The sequence below is a fragment of the Procambarus clarkii genome, chromosome 91 (assembly GCF_040958095.1).
Source record: "Procambarus clarkii isolate CNS0578487 chromosome 91, FALCON_Pclarkii_2.0, whole genome shotgun sequence".
Classification (NCBI taxonomy): Eukaryota; Metazoa; Arthropoda; class Malacostraca; order Decapoda; family Cambaridae; genus Procambarus; species Procambarus clarkii.
Genome location: NC_091240.1, coordinates 5143296 through 5162776, shown reverse-complemented (window position 1 = coordinate 5162776; position 19481 = coordinate 5143296). Strand labels below are relative to the sequence as shown.

The window sequence follows — 19481 nt, the reverse complement described above, 5'->3', positions numbered from 1 at the left end:
TAACCTTTAACCATTTTAAAGGCTATAGAATATGGACAATTATTATTTTAATGTTTGTTAGAATTGTTAACATTTTTATTGACGTTTTAACTAATTTCATGCTCTAAAGAAAATAAAGATTTTTGTACATTATAATATATATTTTTTATGTTAAATAATAATTTAGAAATGCATCGCATAATTATTCTTATTTGTAGAATCTGATTATCCAATAATTTAAATTAAACTGTACTGTACTGTTCAGCACTGGAAAGTCCCCTACACAAGATCAGAAATACCACTCAAAAGGCTTTGGAACATGCTCTTGCTGAACACTGACAACATGTTATCATACATACAGATTCGAGAACTGCCACTGAAACCTTGCAACAAGAACACATACAGTATGTGATAATATCCATCTGATCACAAATGTCATATCATTAATGCAAACACTCAAACGACAAGGCTGACGGATACTTATCAACTGGGTGCCAAGTCATGTGGGAATAATAGGAAATGACATTCCAGACGAAGCTGCAAAACTTGCAACCAAGAGAAGAAATGTAGACATTTACATACCACAGAGTCTATCACAGATTAAGAAAGTAATTAGAAACAGAGCAGTGCAAAAGATGTACAGTGACTACAATGTAGCAGTTACAACATCAGGATCTGCAGGTTGGTCCAAGAATTCAACCAACTATGAACCACTTAGTTTCATGAAAGGGAGCAGTAGAACAACAGAAGTATACTTATATTGCATCAGGCTTGGATACCCATGTGCATGGGAAATAGGCTTACAGGTTCCAGAAGATGAGAGGAAATGTCAGCACTGTGGAGAAATGCCCGACAGACCACTGGAACATTATTTAACACAGTGCAGAATTACAAACCCATTAAGATTTCAACTTAGATTCAACAGAGCAGAAGTTGTTAAACACGCGAGACAAAATCTTACTAAAGCGACCATACGAGTGATAAATAATCATACTCCGCCCAAGTAAAACAGAAACAAGCAACACTTAGTGGGCCAGCCAGAGACTTAGGGCCCGTGCAGGAAAACATTAACAGGGCCCTCTGCAAAACATTAAAAAAAAAGCAATACCGTACTACAGGGGCAAAACCAATTAATGTACATTCATTGTTTTATTTATAATGAATTCAGAAAGGAAATTAAAACTTTAATATTAAATGTAAAATATAAAGACACCTTTTATTGTAGTTACCGATCAGTTCTAAAGAAATTAACATTTGACAATTCTCTTGTGAGCAGAGATGATTAGAAAGAAAAAAAAGGTATTGCCTCCATTTCCTAATGATGCTAAACTTGGAGTGCTATATTTCTTACTTATGAAATACTACGTCTTCTGCAACCATTCTACCTTGCACTATTATACTAAATATTGTTTAAAGTATAAAATGATCTGATACAAAAGATACAAAAGTACAAAATTATTCTTACTATAAAGGAATGCCGAGTTACAGTATCACAATCTAGTTATGACAATCCTGTTACAGTAATTCATAAATGAAACAAATCTAAACCACTTTTTAGGAAAATAGGAATATACAGGTAGGAATACTAGTAACAAAAGATTAACAAAGATAAGCACCTCTAAGAGCAACCCTTGCAAATAAAATTTTAGGTGTACATGCCAATTTAATATTACACCACAGCCCAGGTCAGCAGATTTCACAAAACTTGTATGCTTGATTTTATATCTCAAGCATATAAGTTGGATAAGAGTAACAGTTCAAATAGACTACTGTATTTCTGTACAACATTGGGTAAGGAGGATCACAGAACACAATTTTAAGAAATTAAATTTCCTCCAGGACTTAATAATTTATTGTGCACCACATTGTACACACCTAAACCATGGAGATAACATTATTAAAAGACCAAATGAGGAATGAGTGTGATTACTAAACTAAAATTTGAGTTTGATCAGAAAAATACAAGAAGCTATTTATCAAACTTTTCATAAAATTAATCAGATCAACTGACTAATTTTCATACATACAATAAAAATGTTATTTCCTTTATGTGATTTTTAATCACAACATTAAAATCTATTGCTACACAATAACAAATTTATCACATTCTATTTGCATGGAAAGTTTTAAAGAATTGCATAAATGTAAAACTTTAAGGCAAACTTTTGTACATGTCACTTTTATGTACATCTACTTTTGATCCAGTTAAAGTCCTAAAGAAGTACCTTTGCACAAACGGTTTATGAAAAGTTCTATACAAGAACCATATTCTCAACGAGCTTTGACCATCACATTAACTTCCCCTGTCCTTCTGTATGTGTTCACTTTATGCCCAAAATGCAGTGGAATATAAAAAGCCAGCATTGAATGTAATGAAATGCCATTTTCTGCATTGGGGGCCTGGAGGCTCCCTGCAGCAGACTAATATAATGGATATCAGTCTGTTAGCTGCAGGAAGCACACAGGGATTCCCCCAGAAACTGTCACCACTGTCAGCCCACAAATTGTATATAATGTGAAACAATCATTTTGCAGTTTCATGTGAAACAAATCACAAATGCAGTATATATTTTTTAATTTGAAAAGGCTAAAGTGTCTAGCCATTCACTTTACTAAAAAAAAAAAAAAAAAAAAGAGTTTGCTATAATAGTAGAGGGATGCAGGCAGTGACTTTACTTTAACTGATTGCACTTGCCCTTGGGTCTACTCAATGCAGTACTGCTCGAATGTGCGCTTCATTTCTTCACAAAGAAATTCAATAGAAATGACTCAATGGTTGACATACGAAAAGATGCTTGTTCAAGGATGGCCTACGTATACAGTATATAATATGGCAGTACATTCATTGTAAGCGACAATTAATATAAATTGCAAAGTTAAAAAAGTTCAGAACAATGTGTTTGCTCAATGTATAGTGTTCAGTATTGTTCTGAATTATGTCTTATGGTTATCTATTTACCACTCATTTAAATTACATGTTTGTAATGTACTTCACTGGATTAAAGTCATAAGAGTAATTTAAATCAATGTTTGCATTATGATTAGGTGCAAAGTTATTCCCATTTTGAGTGATGTTAAAAAGTATGGTCAATGGTTTTACTAATAATTTTGTGATCTTTTTAATATTCAGTTTGTTAGGTGCATGCTGTTTTATGTTTAATTTAAACAAATAGTGTTTTCCATTTTCTATTGCTGTCATTCTCAACAGCAGCAGCAAATGCTTTATACCGAGTCTTGAGCGAATATATCACTTATATTTGTTAAAAATGTGAAATCTTTTAATTGCCGTATATTAACCAATTGTGATCATTTAAGAGAATATACATAACACTCAGTGGGAACCTGCATTTACAATCAAATGCCCATAAAACACATGATACTGTACTGTAATTTCCATACTGCAAATGGATTAAGAAAGAACATAACAGCGTAGGACAGTGTTACCTTTTACGGCCCAGCTATTATAATGAAAAATCAATAATATCAGAATTTCAATAATATGAACCACATGAATGTTACTTCACATTACAACCATTTAATAAAAACAATTTTGGCCTTCACATCTCTCCACTTTATAATATTGTACAATAATATTGTACAATTTTATTGTATACAGTAATACAATACTGATACTGTACTGTACAATAATTTTGTACAATTTTATTGTATACAGTAATACAATACTAATACTGTACTATACAAAAATTTCCAATTATAATACTGTGCACTATCATCAGCAAATGATATACATATCTAAGCCAACGTGAATAAATATTGTTCAGCATGAATGCATTAATACCAATAAATACAGTATTCTAAGCAATAAAATAAATTTGAGACAAATGGCTGAGGGTGGAAGAGTCCAGAACGCGGCACAGACAGTTCTCACTGCTTGAGATGATATTGTTCTCACTGTGGACTTGAGAGCAGTGTTCCTGTTAGATACAAGAAAGCCATTTTAGGATATTATATTCAGCAAGATTTTAATATGAAATATTTGGTTAAATACTAGAAAAAGGTACCATTTTAAAAGAAAGTTTAAAAAAAAAGTACAAAGCTCCTAAAATATCCCTAGTTATGGAAAGGAAGAATGCATTCGGGTTACGGGTGAGAAGTTTCGGGTTCAATTCCAACAGCTGGAAGAGCTTGTTGGCAATGTTTCCTTTCACCTGATGCCTGTTTACCTAGCCTGGGAGTTAGACCACTATTGTGGGTTGCATCCTGGGGACGGTCAACAGAGCATTTGTGGTTCAAAGAGACACTGTTTACTGTATTTTAAAAGTAAAGTTCCGGTGAACAAATCCACAAGGGCCTTGATGATATATCACAGCCCTTATAAAAGTTCTTATATAAAAGTTTCATAAACTTTTAATTTGATATATTATGCTATTGTGATTTCTGTGAGTATTACAGTTTCAGTGATTTTAGTGTACAGTAGTTTATACTTTATTGTAGTGCTGCACAGTCAATACTGTACAGAACTGTACTGCAAAATTCTTCCAAGTAATTCTGTGCCCACAATACAGTATTCATCATTTAAAACAATTCAAGCAAAACCTACTCCATTGCTAAGGTAAGTAAAATTATAATGAACTGTGTAGCAGATTAGTATTACTGTAGGTATATTATAATAGAAAAGTATTTTTTCTTGTGTTTTATAATAAAAAAATAAATAGCCTGCTGAAGGCTTCCTCGAGTGCAATGAATCCCTGGCTGCAACAAATCAGGGTTGGACTCAAATAATTCACTGAATTATTTTCACTGAATATTTCACTGAATACAATTCAGTGCAATGAGGTTGCACTGTACCTCATTTTCTACCAATGTAATTTTTATGATACTGTACTAAATCTCATACCTTTTGCCTTCTCCCAATTTATAGCTGACTATTCTTGGTCCATTTGTATGATCCAGAGTATACAAAATTGTTTTCAGCTAGTTTTTGATCTGCCTCTATTGGTCCTCTTGAGCCATACTGGTAGGGAATGGGTTGAGTTTTCTCCTCTTCTATTTTGTGAAGCAAAGGAGTAAAGATTCTCCATGCCTCAGCCAGTTCATCACTCCTGTGGGCATTCAATATTGTAAAATATAAGGAATAAAGCACAATATTTATAGGGTTTTATAAATTGTATATACAATATGAGGTTATGGAGAGATGTGGTATGTCCGGGAGCATCCCAGACACTGCCTTAATCGACTGAGCTACGACAGGGTTAAAAAGAGTTGAAACCGAAGTTTTCAACTTGTGGATTTGTTCATTTAATGCATCACGTTAGTGTGATCTCTGTGTGTAATGTATGAGTATGTTATGGGACGTGGAAGTGGAAGCAATTTGTTCAGAATAAGTGAATATAGTTGTACTGTATATGAAAATTCACAAGGGACACACTATATCTGGTCTTATGAAGCATTGGGGCACTGCTGTGGATAAGTGCTGGAATGTGTTGGTAACTTATATATGTGGATCAATATATTCTGGAATTTGTATGTGCAGGTGCGCATACTATACCATCAATTGAGAGCACTAGCAAGCTTTTCACAGATTCCTAGATAACCAATCAGTTTTCAACAATTACTGCATTTACAGTTTACACTAGCACATCAAATTATATATTATCAGTCTAAAACATATTAGGTTATATTACCTGACAAAATGCATTTGTGATCCACAAAAAACATCAAGTATGAGTCTCTCATATGCATCAGGCAGCTTGGCACCCTTGTAGCGTTCACCATACGTTAGGTCGAGCTCCGTTTCCTCTAGTCCAAATGCCATTCCAGGGGTTTTAGTCATCACCTAAAATTTACACTTTAGTAAAAAAAATACTCACTTGTCTTGTAAGACAAACTGAAGCAGACAAAAATACAGTAGTAACAGTAACAGTGTAATAATACTGCACAGAAATTTAAATACTGGCCTTGCTGTAAACAGCCCCTGAACTGACCTTGCTGTAAACAGCCCCTGCACTGGCCTTGCTGTAAACAGCCCCTGCACTGACCTTGCTGTAGACAGCCCCTGCACTGACCTTGCTGTAGACAGCCCCTGCACTGACCTTGCTGTAGACAGCCCCTGCACTGACCTTGCTGTAGACAGCCCCTGCACTGACCTTGCTGTAGACAGTCCCTGCACTGACCTTGCTGTAGACAGCCCCTGCACTGACCTTGCTGTAGACAGCCCCTGCACTGACCTTGCTGTAGACACCCCCTGCACTGACCTTGCTGTAGCCAGCCCCTGCACTGACCTTGCTGTAGACAGCCCCTGCACTGACCTTGCTGTAGACAGCCCCTGTAGTGATTTTGTTGCAGTCAACCCCTGTACTGACCTTGATATAGATTGCCTCTCCTGGCTGAACCCGGATAACAAGCTCATTCCTCTTGCTCTGGCCATGAAAGATGTCCCCGGCGACAGGACGGTACTGGATCCTCACTTCGGCCTTCCTCTCATTTAGTGCTTTACCTGTTGATAAATATACAATTAAGTCACAGACGAACTATGAACGAATTTAATACAAGAGAAAATGTGTGTGTGTGATGGTGCTCGGCGTTTACATTCTCACCGCTTCAACTCAGTCTGACAGGAGAGATAAATCAAAGAGTACTATAGCATTATAAATTATATTATATAAATGATAGTTAACTGCTCCCACAGTCCTCAGATCTCGTGAACTTCGTCGACAAGGAACTGGAACACACTCGCCAACACTATATAACTGAAGGCTCAGTCATCAAGCACTTGGTAATTACTTTATTCATTCTCGTGTGGTTGAAGATATCCTTATAATTTTTCTAAAATTTTTGTCCTGGCCACAAGGTTTCTTTCTTCTATATACCAACCACTTCCTTACAAGATCAAATGTAACACATACAAAGGGGGCAACAGTTTCAAGCTCCACAAACCACAATGTGGGGCACAAAACAAGAGATGCCTTTTCATTCACAGGATTATAAACTCGTGGAACCGCCTACCCGCCGATGCCCTAAATTCTAAGACATTATTGCATTTCAAAATTCAGTTAGAAAACCCCTCAGGAAAAACTAGGGAACCTTTGAAAAGCCGCCAGCTTCCGGTTCCCGTAGAGGCCACTAGAAAGACGGTGGCCTTCAGGTAAATTCAGACCATGGCGAGACCTGACACCTATATATATGAGTAGAACAAAACATCCACTTCAAAATGGTAATTGCCAGGATCAGGTTTGGCTACTGTTACTAGTAGCAGGCGGCTGCAAGTGACGCCCAACTCTGAGCACTCCATGTGTAAATTATACGATTGATTGATTGATTGATAAAGATTAAGCCACCCAAGAGGTGGCACGGGCATGAATAGCCCGCAAGTGGTACAATTTTTGGTTCAGTAAATCTTTTCAGTGTTCTGAGGTCGCATTTAATCGTCAAGCTGCTATCGCGGGGGAGGATACTGCTTGACAGTCTTTATGAGGGTGTGCAGCTGCTGGACACCTTTTTTGACCAGAAGAGTGGCTGTGTTGATGGCTTCAGGGTTTACTGCAAGATTCGGGGACTCTTAAACTCTTCTAAGGTCGTTGGTTGCTTCACATTCCAGGAGATAGTGAAGTAGTGGCTTTTCTGTGACAGTTTGGCAGAAGATGCATTCTCTCTCTGTCGGGGTTCACCAATCTCCCAGTTCCATTTGTAACCTAGACGTAGTCTATATAACCTAACTGCTATTTCCCTGTGGATTCCTTTTGGGATATTTAACCTTTCTAATTTGGTTGCCTGAAGATACCATATTGCAAAGGGCGAACCTTCAGCTACTCTCTGGTGTAGATAGGCTTTGTTGAGGTGTGAGAGTTTTTTTGGTGAAAATTATACGAGTAGGAACTGGGTTATAATCTCACACAACCGTACTTTACCCCTATGACCATTAATTATAAACTCTTCAGACCTATCAGTATGAGATATTTGGCCTTTAGTAATTACTTTAGCCACTCCCATGTTCTTGAGGTTATCCTCATAATCCACCCAAAATTTGCCCCTCTATATCTAACCATCAGGCTAGAAGGGGATTTTCGTATCACATATCAGCTCTTGGCATAAACTGTAACTCTTCAAGTAGTCTAAGGCAGCTGCATAAATGGCATACAACTATGTAAAGAACAACAATAATAATAACAACAACAACAACAGTGTTCTCAGACTAGTGGATGAAGTGTCTCACAATCCCTATACCTCAGCAAAACTTTTGTATGCTCAACCATTCTGAGATGAGGATATTAGGTGAACATATAGCTAGAATATAATTATTAAAAGAAAACACCAAGCGCCATACACAGAGATCACACTAACGTGATGTATCAAATGAAAAATCCACAAGGGCCATGTGGATTTGTTCAAGACACCAAGCGATTTCATAGCAAGCTCTTGAAATAGTACTCTGTAATGTTTCATTTAGATTACAGTAGCAGCACTGTACTGTGTAGTTAAGCCCAGAGTCTCCGAGGTCGCCTCTCTTCATGGTCATTTCTGTCGCCTCTGTATAGCCTAAATATTGCAATGGGTGTGGTTTCCGGTCCAATGCGCGGGTTCGCGGGCGATTTTTTGTCGTCGGGTTGTGTGAAAGGAGCAGCACCACGACAGCCAACGGCCGGCCTGGATACACTCCTTCATTACGTACCACACACCCATTCTGTGGGGGCTAGTGGAAGAGAACTTGACCACAATGATCTTTGAAAGTTCCAACACAAGAGGCAACAGCTTTAAGCCACCGTGTACAATAGCCAAATTGGATATGCTTTTTCGCCCTTAGGGTCATAGACATACGGTTGAGAGGCGGGACCAAAGAGCCGAAGCTCAACCCCCCCCCCCCCCGGCAAGCACAACTAGGTGAGTACACATGGAACCATCTACTTGTCTGCTTTAATCATAAATGCCGACACAGTACTACAGTTCAAAATACTGCTGGAAAATGCCCAGGAGTACTGGAGACAGTGGTTCTCTGGTAAATTATGGGTAAGTGACCTGAGCAAGTTGGTGGTGGTAAAGTGGCCTGCCGCCACCACCCACACCCACCACTCGCTGCCAAAGGGTTGAGGCCACCACAAAAACCTGCAGTGCATCTACAACTTCTCTCTTATTTCCCAGCTCGAGCTATGTCTTGCCTTCACCTGATGTTCCTCCTTGCACAACAAATTAATCTGGGCATGCAAGTACACGCTCGCCTCGAGATGTGCACAGCGGCCCAGTGTCGTAAGTTCAGCTCTTGTAACCTAGTTATTGAGCCTTGGGCTTACTGCGGGTCTCAGAAATGACCAAGCGTGCTTGGCCAGGCTTTACCCACCAGTCCCAGACCTGCCTCACACCGGCAGCCTCATACACGAGTCTGCCGGTATTCAGCTTCAGATTCAGAGGTACGCCACCAGACTAGTCCCGGAACTGAAAGGTACGAGCTACGAGGAAAAGCTTAGGGAGCTGAACCTCACATCCCTGAAAAACAGAGGAGTAAGGGGAGACATGATAACCACCTACAAAATTCTCAGGGGAATTGACAGGGTGGACAAAGACAAACTCTTTAGCACGGGTGAAACACGAACAAGGGGACACAGGTGGAAACTTAGTACCCACATGAGCCACAGAGACGTTAAAAAGAATTTTTTCAGTGTCAGAGTAGTTAACAAATGAAATGCATTAAGTAGTGATGTGGTGGAGGTTGACTCCATACACAGTTTCAGATGTAGATATGATAGAGCCCAGTAGGCTCAGGAACCTGTACATCAGTTGATTAACGGTTGAGAGACGGGACCAAAGAGCCAGAGCTCAACCCCCGCAAGCACAACTAAGTGAATACACATACACACACACACACACGTTATATGACAAAGAGTGCTGGGAAGACGGGACACCACAAGCGTAGCTCTCATCCTGTAACTACACTTAGGTAATTATAATTGTGTGAAACATTAAACGAAAAGTTCCAAAGTGTGTTTGTACAAAATTAAATCGTCAGAGAACTAGACACAATAAGAATGCCAGAGAACAACAGAGCACATAGAGGTGTTTAGAGACGAAGTGGAAAATATGCTCAAGGAGCTAAGTAAGAACAAAGCAGTTGGCCCAAATGGAGTTTCACCATGGGTTCTGAGAGAATGTGTATCTGAGCTCAGCATTCCACTTCACCTGATTTTTCAGGCATCCCTGTGTACAGGAATCGTAGCAGACGCATGGAAAAAGGCTAACATAGTTCCAATCTACAAAAGTGGCAGCAGGGAAGACCCCCCTCAATTATAGACCTGTATCGTTGACAAGTGTAATAGTCAAAATATTGGAAAATAATCAAAAATAAATTATAAATTTAAGTTTTACGCTTTTTTTAAGTTTTAAATTTTTAAGTTTTAAATAATTAAAACTAAATGGGTAGAACACCTAAAGACAAACGATATAATATCAGATCGTCAGAGTATGGTTTTCGATCTGGAAGATCCTGTGTAACAAATTTACTCAGTTTCTATGATCGAGCCACAGAGATTTTACAGGACAGAGATGGTTGGGTTGACTGCATCTATCTGGACCTAAATAAGGCTTTCGACAGGGTTCCACATAAGAGGTTGTTCTGGAATCTGGAACACATTGGAGGGGTGACAGGTAAGCTGCTAACATGGATGAAAAATTTTCTGATAGAAAAATGAGGGCAGTAATAAGAGGCAATGTACCGGACTGGAGAAATGTCACAAGCGGATTACCTCAGGGTTCAGTTCTTGCACCGGTAATGTTCATTGTCAATATAAACGATCTACCAGATGGAATACAGAATTATATGAACATGTTTGTTGATGATATTAAGATAATAGGAAGGATAAGACACCTAGATGATTGTCATGCCCTTCAAGAAGACCTGGACAAAATAAGTATATGGAGCACCACTTGGCAAATGGAATTTAATGTAAATAAATGCCATGTTATGGAATGTGGAATAGGAGAACGTAAGACCCCACACAACTTATAAATTATGTGAGAAATCTTTAAAGAAGTCTGATAAAGAGAGAGATCTACGGGTGGTTCTAGATAGAAAACTATCACCTGAGGATCACATGAAAAACATTGTGCGAGGGGCCTATGCTACACTTTCCAACTTCAGAATTGCTTTTAAATACATGGATGGAGAAATACTAAAGAAATTGTTCACGACTTTTGTTAGACCAAAGCTGGAATATGCAGCAGTTGTGTGGTGCCCATATCTTAAGAAGCACATCAACAAACTGGAAAAGGTGCAAAGACATGCTACTCAGTGATTCCCAGAACTGAAGGGCAAGAGCTACGAAGAGAGGTTAGAGGCATTAAATATGCCAAAACTAGAAGACAGAAGAAAAAGGAGTGATATGATCACTACGTACAAAATAGTAACAGGAATTGATAAAATTGATAGGGAAGATTTCCTGAGACCTGGAACTTCAAGAACAAGAAGTCATATATTTAAACTAACTAAACACAGACGCCGAAGAAATATAAGAAAATTCACTTTCGCAAACAGAGTGGTAGGCGGTTGGAACAAGTTAGGTGAGGTGGTGGTGGAGGCCAAGACCGTCAGTAGTTTCAAAGCGTTATATGACAAAGAGTGCTGGGAAGACGGGACACCACGAGCGTAGCTCTCATCCTGTAACTACACTTAGGTAATTACACACACACACACACACCATTTTTATTCAACACATAAACAATAACAAAGATTCCCCCCCCCTCCCACAAACCTCTACAATTTCATCTTGGCCACAGGACTTGGAAGTCATCCTGGGGTCCTCTTCCCGCTGGGGCCAATTAACTGCTGCTTTCTCACGCACTCATGACTGTATATTTTGACTGGGTGCTTCACTCGTTACTGTGAAATAGGTACCATATTATTTTATGATTTTTATCATAGTCGTCGGGAGGCGGTTGGAGGTACCTGGGAGTTGGTCTCTGGTAAGGCTGTTGTCGGCGTCGCTTCTCCCGTTACAGCTTCCTCCTCCATATTTGCTCGGGGGACGACAGAATTACCCTCTCATCCAAAACGCTCTCGAATTTGTCCTTTGCTTTCAGGCTAACTTGTTTGCCAGGCAGTTCACTGACCATGTTCGATACGTTTTGAACAGCTGCTGTATCAGGGTATGGGCGCATCCTCATCTTATAATACCATAACACTTCCTTGAAGTGATCTATATTACAACTGCTTACTATGTCTAGGAAGGTGAGGGCGTGATAGGCACAGGTCGAGGCCGTTAAACCTTGCATTTCCAGAGTAACGACTGCAACTTCTCTTATAGTAATGTTATTACTTTTCACATACTTTGCTATATACTTGTAGAAAAACTTTCTATTGGACGAGTCATAGAATAGGTAGACACCATCTCTGCAGCGATACAGTGATATTACATGATATTAATTAGGGAGGTCCAGGAGCAATCCTTCGCCTTTGGCTAGTGGAGCTTTTAGGTCCTTAATATCCATAAATCGACAACATTTTCCCAGAGGCCGTGGAGAGTGGCGCAATATGAGTTGAATTGTCTCTATGTTGAGTTGGCGGATTTGATGGAGGACAGGGTGGAATGCTCCGAGGAACAGGACGTCTTGGGACGCCTCGGAAGGGGCTTTACCATTGTCTTTGTGTGAAGAACCATCTTGGCCAGGCACTGGGGTCACTTCTTGGGCCCGTGGTGCAGACGCTGGGGTGACATCCTGTGACTGTTTCATTGGCAGAGATTCCGTCCGTGTGACAAGCTTACTCTCCATTTGGCCAAGGTTTTTCTCCTCTGACATACGGTCAGTAACTGGAATGGTGATGCTAGTGATCACTAAAGTAACTTTGATTACCAAACCAGTACCTGTGGCAGTAGAGGAACCAGCCCCGTGGATTATTCTACGCCGAGTGTACAGTTCGGTACTGAGTTAATACAGTATATCAGAGATAGCAGTAATATAGGTAAGGGTGATAACAGGTAAGGCAGTAGTAACATAGGTATCATCATCACCATCATCAACCAGGTATCAACCAGGTGATGATGGTGGTGTTTGTGTTGGTAGTGTTGGCCCATCATGTTCATCAACAAAGATCAGCTGACACGGTAAGGGAATTGTTAGGAGAAAGCGCTAAGCCAGTACGACTATGTAGCACTTGGAAGGGATCAGGATAGGAAGTGACTGAGCACAGTTGGTGTGGTGAAGATTGTGTGTAGTGAAGACTGTTGTTTTAGTGAAGATTGTGTGTAGTGAAGACTGTTGTTTTAGTGAAGATTGTGTGTAGTGAAGATTGTGTGTAGTGAAGATTGTGTGTAGTGAAGATTGTGTGTAGTGAAGATTGTGTGTAGTGAAGATTGTGTGTAGTGAAGATTGTGTGTAGTGAAGATTGTGTGCAGTGAAGATTGTGTGCAGTGAAGATTGTGTGCAGTGAAGATTGTGTGCAGTGAAGATTGTGTGCAGTGAAGATTGTGTGCAGTGAAGATTGTGTGCAGTGAAGATTGTGTGCAGTGAAGATTGTGTGCAGTGAAGATTGTGTGTAGTGAAGATTGTGTAGTGAAGATGGTGTGTAGTGAAGATCGTGTGTAGTGAAGATGGTGTGTAGTGAAGATGGTGTGTAGTGAAGATCGTGTGTAGTGAAGATGGAGTGTAGTGAAGATTGTGTGTAGTGAAGATTGTGTGTAGTGAAGATTGTGTGTAGTGAAGATTGTGTGTAGTGAAGATTGTGTGTAGTGAAGATTGAGTGTAGTGAAGATTGAGTGTAGTGAAGATTGTGTAGTGAAGATTGTGTGTAGTGAAGATTGTGTGTAGTGAAGATTGTGTGTAGTGAAGATTGTGTGTAGTGAAGATTGTGTGTAGTGAAGATTGAGTGTAGTGAAGATTGAGTGTAGTGAAGATTGAGTGTAGTGAAGATTGAGTGTAGTGAAGATTGTGTGTAGTGAAGATTGTGTGTAGTGAAGATTGTGTGTAGTGAGGATTGTGTGTTGTGAAGAGCGTGTGTTGTGAAGAGCGTGTGTTGTGAAGAGCGTGTGTAGTGAAGAGCGTGTGTAGTGAAGAGCGTGTGTAGTGAAGATCGAGTGTAGTGAAGATCGAGTGTAGTGAAGATCGAGTGTAGTGAAGATCGAGTGTAGTGAAGATCGAGTGTAGTGAAGATCGAGTGTAGTGAAGATCGAGTGTAGTGAAGATCGAGTGTAGTGAAGATCGAGTGCAGTGAAGATTTAGTGTTGTTAAGAGCGCGTTTAGTGAAGATCATGTGAAGTGATAAGATTGTGTGTAATGAAGATTGTGTTTGGCAAAGGTTGTGTATAGTGAATATCGAGTATAGTGATGATCTTGTGTGGCGAAGATCATAAGATGCTTAACTCCTCTTGTAGTGAAAGAGTGTGTATAAATATATAGTGAAGATCCTCCTGCAGTGTGGTGCAGCTCATGTGTGTGGCCCCACACTGTGTGTAGTGAAGATCACATTTTAGCTACTCTTTTACCCCCCCCCCCCTTAAGCAACTCAAAAGGAGGCAGCGCCCCTGAGCTAAAGCCCAACATTAATACACTTACACCCGCATGGAGCACAGTACCGCCGAAGCGTCGGAAAAACAAAACGCTTCGTCGTTGGCATAGATTCCACGACTGACGCACACCCTTGGATTAGTAGACGCACCCCTGGATCAGTAGACGCACCCCTGGATCAGTAGACGCGTCCCTGGATCAGTAGACGCGCCGTCATACATCAGCAGACGCACCCCTGGATCAGTAGACGCGCCGTCATACATCAGCAGACGCACCCCTGGATCAGTAGACGCGCCGTCATACATCAGCAGACGCACCCCTGGATCAGCAGACGCGCCGTCATACATCAGCAGACGCACCCCTGGATCAGCAGACGCGCCGTCATACATCAGCAGACGCACCCCTGGATCAGCAGACGCGCCGTCATACATCAGCAGACGCACCCCTGGATCAGTAAACGCGCCGTCATACATCAGCAGACGCACCCCTGGATCAGTAGACGCGCCGTCATCGCTCCATATCTCAAGGGAAGGTGTTCCAGACCACTGAACACCACAACCCCCCTTACTTTCTCACACGTCTCCACCGCCCTCCAGTCCTCCGCCTCCAGATTCCGGAAACCACCTGCCCCCCCCCCCCACACATTTCCAGGGAACTCATGCTCTGAAAGATTCCAGGGGAGAAAGATAATTGTTGACCCCAATACTGCCGTAACTGTACCCCTGATACTGGGGGGTACTGCATCTAATCCTGCAGAAACACTACACACAGAAATCACAAGAGCGTGATCTCGGACGTAGGTTCGAATCCTCGTTACGGCCCTTGAGGATTTGTTCTACATACACACCTACAGCACGAGGTCAGTATGGCTATACAGCTCTCTCAGTAGAGAGCGCCAGGCCAGTATGACTATACAACTCTCTCAGTAGAGGGCGCCAGGCCAGTATGGCTATACAGCTCTCTCAGTAGAGAGCGCCAGGCCAGTATGACTATACAACTCCCTCAGTAGAGAGCGCCAGGCCAGTATGACTATACAACCCTGACCTCACGTGGCAACCCCACAATGCAAAAAATATTATGCTGTTGATTTCACGCAAGTTTCCTTGTTAATATTTTTTCGTTCCCACAAGGTTATCGCGTTCAGGTTGGACTACGACACCCACTCTCACCCAGTCAACACCGTTGGCGAGGGTCTTAGATCCTACTGTGAGACGGACGGACAATTCAATTTTTGTCTTTATTATGCACCCCATACCCATCCCGTGGGCGGTGGTGTAAAGGATTACAGAGGCACATAATAGCGCCAGCAAGTGCGTTACTCCATAACAACGACAATATAAGAGCTCTGGACATTAACAAATCGCCAGTTACAGCCCCGCTCCGGTGCCAGGTAAATCCACTACGGGCTCACCGTAGCCCGTGCTACTTAAGATGTTTATTCAGGTAAAGGTACATACACTGAAAATGAGTTACAAACATAATGTTGGATTTATAGATAGAGCTAGTACATGCAATGCCTGAAGCTGCTAATACGCACAGCATCGGGCAAAGGAACTTTTTGTTACTTTGGAACTGAGCCTGGCCACTTGGACTGGAAGGTAAAGCAACGGTCTCGCTTCATGCAGGTCGGCGTTCAATCCCCGACCGTCCAAGTGGTTGGGGTACCATTCCTATCCCCCCCCTGTCCCATCCCAAATCCTTATCTTGACCCCTTCCAAGTGCTATATAGTCGTAATGTCTTGGTGCTTTCTTCTGATAGTTCCTTTCTCCCTTCCGTTGGAACTTTTAATGGAACTTCTCGTCCCCTATCCTGGCCACCGAGGCAAGGGGGGGGGGCTAAAATACCCTTGTGCCCACGTTATTATGTATTGTTGTTTAAAATTCACTACTTGGAACAAAAAGTTCCAAGTAGCACGGGCTATGGTGACCCCGTAGTTATGTATTTAAGAAGAGCACCTGCCATCCGACTGATGTGATTCATCTCATGCGGTGTGAGAAACAGTATATTCTCAAACATAAAGTGATATTATTATTATATATATTGCGGATTTATGCATAATTAACCCCCTTAGGCAGCGTTTGGTGATATGCTTTGGTTAAGCTGGCTTAGAAGTGTTTACAATAATCTATACCTGGTTGATACCTGGTTGATGGGGTTCTGGGAGTTCTTCTACTCCCCAAGCCCGGCCCGAGGCCAGACTTGACTTGTTGACCAGACCACACACTAGAAGGTGAAGGGACAACGACGTTTCGGACCATTCTCAAGTCAACTTGAGAATGGTCCAGGACGGATCGAAACGTCGTCGTCCCTTCACCTTCTAGTGTGTGGTCTGGTCAACATACTTTAGCCAAGTTATTGTGACTCATCGCCTGCAACAGGCTTGACTTGTGAGAGTTTGGCCCACCAGGCTGTTGCTTGGAGCGGCCCGCAGGCCCACATACCCACCACAGCCCGGTTGGTCCGGGCTGTGGTGTCGTAAAGGCTGCAAGTCAGTGAAGCAGGTTTCGCGTCAAGGCTTCGAACACGTTGACCAGTCCAAAAACAAGACTTATCGTCGACGCTAACACGTCACTATGTTAGCCCCGTCTTCATCAACAAAGGCCAAATGGTCGCTAACCCAACAACCAAAACCCCGTTTATGCATGAAAAGTGATGATGTTCGAACATTTCTCGAACAGTGCTTCGCTGACGACTTGTGCTCGAATCGGAACTGTAAATGCTTCACCTACGTACCCTAAATACAAGTAATAACAAAAAGAATCTAAACCCCTAACCTACGCCTAATTATACATAGATCGTTAATTACAACATTAATTTATGTATGACAAATCAATTGTTAATACACAGCATGTTAAAACCGACGTATGAGTCTAAGAGGGGCACGGGAGACATCTCCCGTCACGCAGGGTGCAGTCGCACCTCCACAGATCTCCAGTATCAGCTCTTGATACTGGTAATGGCTCAAAAGGGCCACCACTTACGGGCTATTCATGCCCATGCCACCTTTTGCGTGGCTTAATCTTCATCAATCAATCAATCTTAGAGAGAGGGGGGGGGGAGAGACCGCCTTGTAGCAAGCCTGGCCTGAGGACAGGGTGCAGTATTTGACTAGTACTTTATAAACCTGAGAGCCTTGTTCTGGCGGGTAAATGATCTACGTCCACCCAGGTACCACTCATCCACCCAGGTACCACTCATCCACCCAGGTACCACCCAGGTACCACTCATCCACCCAAGTACCACTCACCCACCCAGGTACCACTCATCCACCCAGGTACCACTCCTCCACCCAGGTACCACCCAGATACCACTGGCCCACACATCAAGACAGCTGGCGGCGGCACGAGCAACTCACTGGCGTCACAGCCACAGTGTATTACGTCACAAGCCAGTGACGCTGCCACATTAAACCCCCAAGTCATCACAACCCTGCAAGTTGCACTGTCAGGTGTACACACACACACACACACACACACACACACACACACACACACACACACACACACACACACACACACACACACACACACACACACACGTGGCATGTTTCAAGTGTAGATATGATAAGAGCCCAATAGGCTCAGGAACCTGTACACCTGTTGATTGACGGTTGAGAGGCGGGACCAAAGAGCCAGAGCTCAACCCCCGCAAGCACAACTAGGTGAGTACACACACACACACACACACACACACACACACACACACACACACACACACACACACACACACACACACACACACTCACTCACTCACTCACTCACTCACTCTTCCTCGCTCGCTCGCTCGCTAGCTCCTCGCGGTCCCGGAAACGACTTTTTCCCTCATTCACACCGCCGTAATTGGGGACCTGGGGCCAGATTCACGAAAGCACTTACGCAACCACTTACGAACGTGAACATCTTTCCTCAATCTTTGACGGCTTTGGTTACATTTATAAAACAGTTTACAAGCATGAAAACTTCCCATTCAACTGTTGTTATTGTTATAAACAGCCTCCTGGTGCTTCGGGGCTCATTAACTGCTTAATAATTGGAAACAAAGCCGCCAAAGCTTATGAAAAGATGTACAGGTTCGTAAGTGCTTGCGTAAGTGCTTTCGTGAATCTGGCCCCTGGTTGTAAACCGATCAGCGGTTGTGTTGCAGGGAGAACTAGCAAGGTGGGGTTTGCAAGAGAGAGAGGGGAGGGAGGGGGGGGAGGTGGGGAAGGGAAGGGAACTATCTGGCGGAAAGCGCCAAGCCATTACGACTATATAGCACTGGGAAGGGATCAGGATAAGAATTTGGGATGAGACGGAGGGAGAGAAGGAATGTTGCCCAACCACTTGGACGGTCGGGGATTGAACGCCGCCCTGCATGAAGCGAGACCGTCGCTCTACCGTCCAGCGCAAGTGGTTGGCGGTGGGGGGGGGAGGGGGGGGAGGGGGGGAGGGGGGGGGAGAGAGTGAGAAAGTGAGTGAGTGAGTGAGTGAGTGAGTGAGTGAGTGAGTGAGTGAGTGAGTGAGTGAGTGAGTGAGTGAGTGAGTGAGTGAGTGAGTGCGTGAGTGCGTGAGTGAGTGAGTGAATGAATGAATAAATTAATCAGCAGGTAAGAGTAACAAGGTGGTGGTGGTGGAGAAAGGTGAGGTGGAGGGTGGCAATTGTTGATGTCGCAACAGTGTTGGTGTATTGTTCTGGGCGGGTAGTGTATTGTTCCGCTATTGTTGTTGTTGTTGTTGCTGTTTCCCCTGCACTCCTCCCTATCACCACACAGTTCCCCCTACACTCCCCCTCCCATCACCACACACGTCACTACACTCCCCCTCCCATCACCACACACGTCACTACACTCCCCCTCCCATCACCACACACGTCACTACACTCCCCCTCCCATCTGCACTACATATCCCTCCCATGAACCAGGCTGTCACCATATATCTTTCCCATTCCCATAGTTACAGGATGAGAGCTACGCTCGTGGTGGCCCGTCTTCCCAGTACTCTTTGTCGTATAACGCTTTGAGAGTACAATAGTCCAGCAGGCTGGCGCCAATGGTCCAGCAGACTGGCGCCAATGGTCC

General features: G+C 42.5%; 1 protein-coding gene across 2 annotated transcripts in view; it reads right to left on the bottom strand.

Moving 5' to 3' along the window:
* Positions 1-1162: 1162 nt before the first annotated feature.
* Positions 1163-19481, bottom strand: part of Zw (glucose-6-phosphate 1-dehydrogenase Zw) — a 48938-nt gene continuing 30619 nt past the window's right edge. Inside the window, exons 4-7 of one of the 2 annotated variants that reach the window (XM_069318677.1) lie at positions 6303-6436; positions 5625-5776; positions 4838-5042; positions 1163-3914 (exon numbers count right to left, since the gene is read on the bottom strand). In XM_069318677.1, the coding sequence (XP_069174778.1) occupies positions 4856-5042; positions 5625-5776; positions 6303-6436 (473 nt within the window). In that variant the 3' untranslated portion in view covers positions 1163-3914; positions 4838-4855. The remainder of the gene's footprint in view (positions 3915-4837; positions 5043-5624; positions 5777-6302; positions 6437-19481) is intronic. The other variant, XM_069318678.1, reaches the window with a different exon arrangement.